Source organism: Oncorhynchus tshawytscha, linkage group LG25, assembly GCF_018296145.1.
Source record: "Oncorhynchus tshawytscha isolate Ot180627B linkage group LG25, Otsh_v2.0, whole genome shotgun sequence".
Taxonomy (NCBI): domain Eukaryota; kingdom Metazoa; phylum Chordata; class Actinopteri; order Salmoniformes; family Salmonidae; genus Oncorhynchus; species Oncorhynchus tshawytscha.
Genome location: NC_056453.1, coordinates 21,908,589 through 21,917,678, shown reverse-complemented (window position 1 = coordinate 21,917,678; position 9,090 = coordinate 21,908,589). Strand labels below are relative to the sequence as shown.

Here is a 9,090-nt window from a genome sequence, read left to right as displayed (position 1 = left end):
CTTAGCTGTGGTATATTGGCCATATATCACAAACCCCACAAGTGCCTTATTTCTATTATAAACTGGTGACTAACGTAATTAGAGCAGTAAAAATAATGTTTTATCATACCCATGGTATACTGTCTGATATACCATGGTTGTTAGCCAATCAGCATTCAGTGCTCAAACCAGACAGTTTATAATTCTGGACAATGCACCATGCTGCCTTGTTGACAACATGACCGAGCGGTGCAGATTACTGTTCGACTTGAGACGGGCAGTCCTCCTTCCACACTTTCGCCCAATGATGTGACAAGCCATTGCCCGGTTCAGCCCGGGCCAGCAGAAAAGAACTCCCACCCTGACTGACTTCCTATCACACCATGACTAACCAATCCTAACATAGGCCTATTTAAAGTTAAAATCCTAAGTTGCTACAGCCATTTTTGGACTGATAAACTAATGATATATACCCATTGAATCTTGAAGAATGTAACTTATAAATGCCTCATAAAATTAGTTAAACTGTCATACCCCATCAGAACCCCAAATATAAGCTTACTTTTCTTTAATGTTTCTAAACAATGTAAATTTAAACTAACACTGCACAGCCTCAAAACATGTTTAAAACTAGCTTATACATTTGATATCATAGAAGGTCAGTACTTGCATCCATAGCTCTGTCTATGAATTTGAGAGTGGTCACATTTTCTCCAGCCCTTCCCTTAGCTTTTTAACAAAACAGGGTTGGGGATGTTTTCTTATGATTTCAATTAGGGATTCCAGCTTAAAACATATGATTTGAAGGTATTCCTGATGTGTTAATAAGTCTCCCATACAACACCACATGTAATATGCCATTGGTTTTGGGCAGAAACCCATTTTGGGGTTATGATAAGGTAGCTAAACGGCAATAATGCAACTCACATTTACAGCCATAGGCATTTGTAAATCATAACTTCTTGAAACTAGGGGGCACTATTACAGCCATAGGCATTTGTAAATCATAATCTTCAAAATCAAGGGGTATAATTCAGCAAAACAAAATTGCAAAACAAATGGATGTTAGCTAGCCTACTATATGGGTGGCTAGTTAGTTAGCTTGCTAGCTAGTTGGCTAGATTTAGGTAGCTACCTTCAGTCAGTCTTGATGTTGTTCTTTTTTTTGTCAATGTACAATGAGGTATTTGTGAATCCCAAACAAGGTGAAAGTCACTATCTGGCCAAGTAGCATAACAACAATTTCCGAACCCCTGCCTAGTTCTACAATTTCTACAACAACCGACCGGCCTTGTTGCTGACAAAACTCAGAGGGAGACTTCCAGAGAGTGACAATACACTCGTGAATTTAATCATGTCATTCATATGAATTAATAAAACGAGCATGAAATTAATATTTGTGATTCAGCCATAGACTCGTCGCTCGTGTTGAATCGACTACATCATCTATCTATTAACTATGCTTGGCTGCATAATTTTCTGTAGCAGCCCGTGTGACTGACTGACCGCATCTGGGAGCTGTACCTTGACTTTCTCTCTCTCTCTCTCTCTCTCTCTCTCTCTCTCTCACTCTCTCTCTATATATATATATATAACTCAGCAAAAAAAGAAACGTCCCTTTTTCAGAAGCCTGTCTTTCAAAGGTAATTCGTAAAAATCCAAATAACTTCACAGATCTTCATTGCGAAGGGTTTAAACACAGTTACCCATGCTTGTTCAATGAACCATAAACAATTCATGAACATGCACCTGTGGAACGGTCGTTAAGACACTAACAGCTTACAGACGGTAGGCAATTAAGGTCACAGTTATGAAAACTTAGGACACTAAAGAGGCCTTTCTACAGACTCTGAAAAACACCAAAAGAAAGATGCCCAGGGTCCCTGCTCATCTGCGAGTACGTACCTTAGGCATGCTGCAAGGAGGCATGAGGACTGCAGATGTGGCCAGGGCAATAAATCCGAACATCACACCTGCGGGACAGGTACAGGAGTGCAACAACTGCCCGAGTTACACCAGGAACGCACAATCTTTCCATCAGTGCTCAGACTGTCCACAATAGGCTGAGAGAGGCTGGACTGAGGGCTTGTAGGCCTGTTGTAAGGCAGGTCCTCACCTTACCTGCAACAATGTCACCTATGGGCACAAACCCACCGTCGCTAGACCAGACAGGACTGGCAAAAAGTGTTCTTCACTGACCAGTCTCACCAGGGGTGATGGTCGGATTTGCGTTTATCGTCAAAGGAATGAGCGTTACACCGAGGCCTGTACTCTGGAGCGGGATTGATTTGGAGGTGGAGGGTCTGTCATGGTCTGGGGCAGTGTGTCATATCATCATTGGACTGAGCTTGTTGTCATTGCAGGCAATCTCAATGCTGTGTGTTACAGGGAAGACATCCTCCTCCCTCATGTGGTACCCTTCCTGAAGGCTCATCCTGACATGACCCTTAGGCATGACAATGCCACCAGCCATACTGCTCGTTCTGTGCGTGATTTCCTGCAAGACAGGAATGTCAGTGTTCTGCCATGGCCAGCGAAGAGCCCAGATCTCAATCCCATTGAGCACGTATGGGACCTGTTGGATTGGAGGGTGAGGGCTAGGGCCATTCACCTCAGAAAGGTCCGGGAACTTGCAGGTGCTTTGGTGGAAGGGTGGGGTAACATCTCACAGCAAGAACTAAAGCACCTTATACCACCCACCCTGCGACCTGTATGCTCTAGTCGGCTGGCCCTCCCTACATATTCATCGCCAGACCCACTGGCTCCAGGTCATCTACAAGTCCATGCTAGGTAAAGCTCCGCCTTATCTCAGTTCACTGGTCACGATGGCAACACCCACCCGTAGCACGCGCTCCAGCAGGTGTATCTCACTGATCATCCCTAAAGCCAACACCTCATTTGGCCGCATTTCCTTCCAGTTCTCTGCTGCCTGTGACTGGAATGAATTGCAAAAATCGTTGAAGTTGGAGACTTTTATGTCCCTCACCAACTTTAAACATCTACTATCTGAGCAGCTAACCGATCGCTGCAGCTGTACATTGTCCATCGGTAAATAGCCCACCCAATTTACCTACCTCATCCCCATACTGTTTTTATTTATTTACTTTTCTGCTCTTTTGCACACCAGTATCTCTACCTGCACATGACCATCTGATCATTTATCAGTTCAGTGTTAATCTGCTAAATTGTAATTATTTGCCTACCTCCTCATGCCTTTTGCACACAATGTATATAGACTCTTTATTTTATGTTTTTTTTTCTACTGTGTTATTGACTTGTTTATTGTTTACTCCATGTGTAACTCTGTGTTGCTGTCTGTTCACACTGCTATGTTTTATCTTGGCCAGGTTGCAGTTGTAAATGAGAACTTGTTCTCAACTTGCCTACCTGGTTAAATAAAGGTGAAATAAAAATAAAATAAAAAAAGAACTGGCAAATCTGGTGCAGCCCATGAGGAGGAGATATACTGCAGTACTTAATGCAGCTGGTGGCCACACCAGATACTGACTGTTACTTTGATTTTAACCCCCCTTGTTCAGGAACACATTATTCCATTTCTGTTTGTCACATGTTGGTTCAGTTTATGTCTCAGTTGTTGAATGTTGTTATGTTCATACAAATATTTACACGTTAAGTTTGCTGAAAATAAACACAGTTGACAGTTGAGTTTATATACACACTACCGTTCAAAAGTTTGGGGTCACTTAGAAATGTCCTTGTTTTCCATAAAAACATACTTGAAATGAGTTGTAAATATAGTCAAGACATTGACAAGGTTATAAATAATGATTTTAATATAAATAATAATTGTATCCAAACTTTGCAATAGTCAAAGAATCCTCCATTTGCAGCAATTACAGCCTTGCAGACCTTTGGCATTCTAGTTGTCAATTTGTTGAGGTAATCTGAAGAGATTTCATCCCATGCCTCCTGAAGCACCTCCCACAAGTGTAGACATTGTTAATGTTGTAAATGACTATTGAACCTCTGAAATGGCAGATTTTTTAATGGAATATCTACATAGGCGTACAGAGGCCCATTATCAGCAACCATCACTCCTGTGTTCCAATGGCACGTTGTGTTAGCTAATCCAAGTTTATAATTTTAAAAGGTTAATTGATCATTAGAAACCCCTTTTGCAATTATGTTAGCACAGTATCTGGAGCATCAGCATTTGTGGGTTCAATTACAGGCTCAAAATGGCCAGAAACAAATAACTTTCTTTGGAAACTCGTCAGTCTATTCTTGTTCTGAGAAATGAAGGCTATTCCATGTGAGAAATTGCCAAGAAACTGAAGGTCTCGTACAATGCTGTGTACTACTCATTACAGTGCAAACTGGTGCTAACCAGAATAGAAAGAGGAGTGGGAGGCCCCGGTGCACAACTGAGCAAGAGGACAAGTATATTAGTGTCTAGTTTGAGAAACAGACTCCTCACAAGTCCTCAACTGGCAGCTTCATTAAATAGTACCCGCAAAACACCAGTCTCAACATCAACAGTGAAGAGGCGACTCCAGTATGCTGGCCTTCTAGGCAGAGTTCCTCTGTCCAGTGTCTGTGATCTTTTGCCTATCTTGATCTTTCTTTTTATTGGCCAGTCTGAGAGATGGCTTTTTCTTTGCAACTCTACCTAGAAGGCCAGCATCCCAGAGTACGCACTTCACTGTCACTGTTGATGTTGAGACTGGTGTTTTGCAGGTACAAACATGTTTTTTTTAAACAGTATTTTGATGAGTTGAGCTTTTTGAACAGGTGAAAGGCAGCGAGTAGAATATGATAGAATATGGGAAATATGAATTGTATATATGGGAAATCATTCCTAAAGGAAATCAATCCACAGAACTCTATAATCCAACGTTTGTGAGGCATAACAAATATAATTGTGTGATGAATAGAGAAACATCTCTGTGTATGATGTCACTGTTCATGGAAAGAGACGAGTGTTTGTGTGGACTCTTAGTCAGGCCAGTGTATAAAAGCATTAGTCTTCGAGTGTAAAAAATAAATACATACGTGTAGCCTATGCAACTCAGGTTGGCAAAACAACCCCTCTATAACCCTCTCTCTAATCTCATTTGGAAGTTACCATAACGGAAATGTCTGCATCTCGTGACCATGTTTTGTCCGTGCGCAAATTATAAGAAGGAAAAAACTGAATTGCTAGGCAGCACAACTCGATCCACAAATCGTAATGCGCGTTTTGGGCTGTCACAGACTCACAGATGTGTTTAACAATACAGTAATCTCTCTTTCTTCTTCGGAATTCCTACTTACCTTCTCTCCTCCTATCATTTTGCGCACCATGCTCTCCCACCTCAGCTCTTATTCGCTCACTCCAGCTCAAAACATTTGTGCAGTTAGTTCTAGCTCCATCGACTCCTGTGTGTGAGAGCGTACTGATGGATGTGAGAAGTGAAGTAGCCTAGATTTGATAACATCATGGAATTATTTTTCTAAGAACACCTGTAGAAAGATTGTGCACTGGGGAACTATTCTGAGAAGGACAATATCCATATAAATGCAACGTTTTATTTGGGAAAAAATAACAACAAATGGTTATCTTTACCTTCATGGATGTCGAGGACATTAGTGAAAACGCTCACCAACACTGATGGCAGTGTTCTGCAATTTGCATCTATGTTTTTGGACTTTTCATAATACCAAGACCGTAAGCTCTTCTTCTTCTTCTTCGGGTGTCTTCTGAAATGCGCTAGAGGAGCTGAAAGGAAGGGGGAGAAGGACAACACAATGAGGGGGAAATACTTTCTGCTCGGTTACTTGTTGGTCAAAGTTATAGCGCTGGTCTGCAAGGCGGACGGAGAACCAGGACAACTGGATGGCTTTGTCATGATGACGACCACCAACGGATCTAGGGAGGACGAGGGCGCAGGCTTCTCAGAGCCCCCACACACGGAGGACCGGTGCCGGGGGTACTATGATGTGATGGGCCAGTGGGACCCGCCGTTCGTTTGCAAAACGGGCGATTATCTGTATTGCTGCGGCACCTGTGGCTTTCGGTTCTGCTGCTCCTACAAAACCTCGCGGCTGGATCAGAGCACCTGTAAAAACTACGACACTCCGGTGTGGATGATGACAGGTCAAACCCCGTTTAAGAAAAATGACCTCCGGCACGACCCCACCAAAGATAAAACGAATTTAATCGTGTATATAATCTGTGGAGTAGTCGCTATCATGGCACTTGTTGGGATATTCACCAAACTCGGCCTGGAAAAGGCGCACCGACCACAGAGAGAGAATATGGCTAGGTGGGTTTCTGGGGTTCTGCTGCTGTTGAGCGCGCCGCGAGCTCCTTTCATGCGCTTGTTTTCAAGGAGCTCGCTTGGTGCGCACATGTAGGCTAGAGCGCGCGCAACAATAATTTTAAAGCTTGAGTTCTAGACTCGTGCTTGCCAGTTTTATATTGGTAAACGACTCTATTGTAATTACCTTGCCACTGATAGTAGGAAGGATCCAATCTAAATGTGGCTCTTGTTTAAAATTATAATAAGAAATCCCCCGTATAAATTACTTTTACGCGCACAATAAGACCTCTTCGATTGACAGAAAGTAGCTGTCATCGACAGTTTATCAATTGGACTAGATTGCATAATGTCATCAGACACTTGGCTCACCTGTGTGGGTTGCTTGCCTGCTTCACTCGCAGAGAGCACGGGGGCGTGTGTCTCTTACAGTTGTGAGCGAGGCCACAATGCCCTCCACAACATGCGCATGCTATGCCTTTATTTGGAGATCTTTCTCTAACAATGGACCAATTATGTCCTATTAGTTTTCATCATCACCACTTATTTATTCTTAGAATTTAATATTTTCGAATTAATGTGGAACCCGTTCAATTAACTAGTCAAATTAACTTATTCATTTGAAAATGTTAAATTTAGCTTTCTCTTGAACTCCCTGCCCTGTGCCTGGTCTCATAGACGAGACATATCATAGTAAATGTAAATCTGAGACACTAAAATTAGCATGATATGTTATGTTTGGTATGGTTACATAAGACAGGTGGTTACTGTTTGGTCAGGGTAGTCTAGCAACTGAAAGGTTGCGATTTCGAATCTCATCATGGACAACTTTATAATTTTAGCTATTTAGCAAATTTTCAATGACTTACTTATTTTTTCCTAATTTGCAACTACTTAGCATGTTAGCTAACCCTTCCCCTAACCCTTCCCCTAACCCTAACCTTAACCCTTTTAGCTAACCCTTTAACCTAACTCCTAAACTTAACCCTAATCCCTAGCCTAGCCACCTAACCACCTAGCTATTATTCGTAACATATCATACGTTTTGAAAATTCGTAACATATTGTGCATTTTGCTAATTCATAACATATAATACGAATTGTAATTCGTAACATATACAAAATGGATGATGGACATCCACAAATGAATACATACTATACGAAACATAGCATATCATACTAAATGGATTGTCTCAGATTTCCTTACAAAATAATACAAAATGTTCTGAGACCAGGTTGCAGCTCAGCGGTGTTCAGCATGAAATCAAGCATTAGGCACAATTCTTCATTCTCTCTCTCTCTCTCTCTCTCTCTCTCTCCCCTCTCACACACACACACAGGGCTGTCCAAAGCGTGTTACAGGTCGGCTGTCCAGGTGAACAGTTCCAGGGAGAGGACACCCTTGGCATGCAGGCACAGCACTATGACACAAGGGCCAACAACCTCCGTAAGTTTCACTGTTTTGGCCCCTATAAGCAGAGGTTTTTGGTGGTGATGGTTGTGGACAGCTGTGTGTGGATGTATCTGGAACTTCAGAGAAATTTGAGACTGGGAGGGTTGGCCATGAGGGCCCCAAACAGATAATAGCAAACGTAATGTGGGCAGGTTGCATTGTTGCATATTGTACACTGACTCTCAATGAAGCATTTGGTCTCTGTAAGGGTATGGGTATGATGCTTGTATCATAGCCAGATGTATTTGTTTCAAGTGTGGCATTCATTTTATAATCTTAGATGGAGTCATGTGGAGGGAAACAAACTGCCTTATGCTTTAGAAATCCAGTGGTAATTCACAGTTTTATTTTGTCCCATGATTCAATGATTCAAAATGTGTAGGAGAGAGAGAGAGAGAGAGAGAGAGAGAGAGAAAGAGAGAGAGAGAGAGAGAGAAAGAAAGAAAGAAAGAAAGAAAGAAAGAGAGAGAGAGACAGAGAGAGAGAGAGAGAGAGAGCGCGCTGTGAATGGCATCTATTTCTGTTGCATCATGTGGGCAGCACAGTTATGGGCTTTGTGTAAACAACTCAGAAACACAGGAGAGGCTTAATCTGGAGTATTTCATACACATTCCATACCGCTGTACCAAGTGATTCTGATTCCAGTATGATTACATCACCACCTTTTGTGGCTGGATGTGTTTCATCCTAAAAAATTGAAAAATTATTAAAACACAAAGCAAGCGGCACATCTAAGCCCCCTTCTACTTGAAAGGATGTATTTTGAGACGTGCAGACTGAAACGGAGAGTGTAGCTGACAGTGCTGTTGTCAGTGGGATTTGTCTTATTTTCTTGATACTATCAAACACAATGTGACTGACACACCTTGTGATCCGGTGTGACTGTACTGGGCTCCTAACAGCTCTCCTTCGAATCATTTTAAAGTAGTGTCCTTTGTCTCTAATGTCTTCTGGGGTGCTGGTGTCTTCTGTCATCAATATCTATAAATAACTGTCACTGATGTTTTGAAGAGGCAGATGCACCAGGTCTACCTCAAAATAAATAAAGGTTAAATATATATAGATAGAAGTACCAAACATGGGGAGACGTGTGGAAATCTTAAACAAGTCTCTAGTCTAAAGACAGGCTCTCTGAAGTATGCATAGTAATATATGTCTTCTGCTGCTGTGAGGGAACATAGAAATAGGATATTATCACCTGGGAGGCCTGGCTGGTGAAATAGTGATTATTATTGATGTGGAACCCTGCTCCACTCTTTAGTCTGGGGTCTTGTGGGTAATCATGTGGAGTGTTATTAACCCCTATGATCTGATTAGATCTCCAGAGAGGCTTCATATGGGTTTAGAGGTCTCGACCTGCCGGGAGACGGATTTATCATAGAGAGGGGGATGGATGAAT

The 9,090-nt window shown here is 42.1% G+C and overlaps 1 protein-coding gene across 1 annotated transcript in view; it reads left to right on the top strand.

Annotated features, from left to right (window-relative positions):
• The first annotated feature begins 5,155 nt into the window (after positions 1-5,155).
• Positions 5,156-9,090, top strand: part of shisa9a (shisa family member 9a) — a 39,296-nt gene continuing 35,361 nt past the window's right edge. Inside the window, exons 1-2 of the mRNA XM_042306309.1 lie at positions 5,156-6,245; positions 7,579-7,685. Coding sequence (XP_042162243.1) covers positions 5,728-6,245; positions 7,579-7,685 — 625 coding nt within the window. The 5' untranslated portion in view covers positions 5,156-5,727. The remainder of the gene's footprint in view (positions 6,246-7,578; positions 7,686-9,090) is intronic.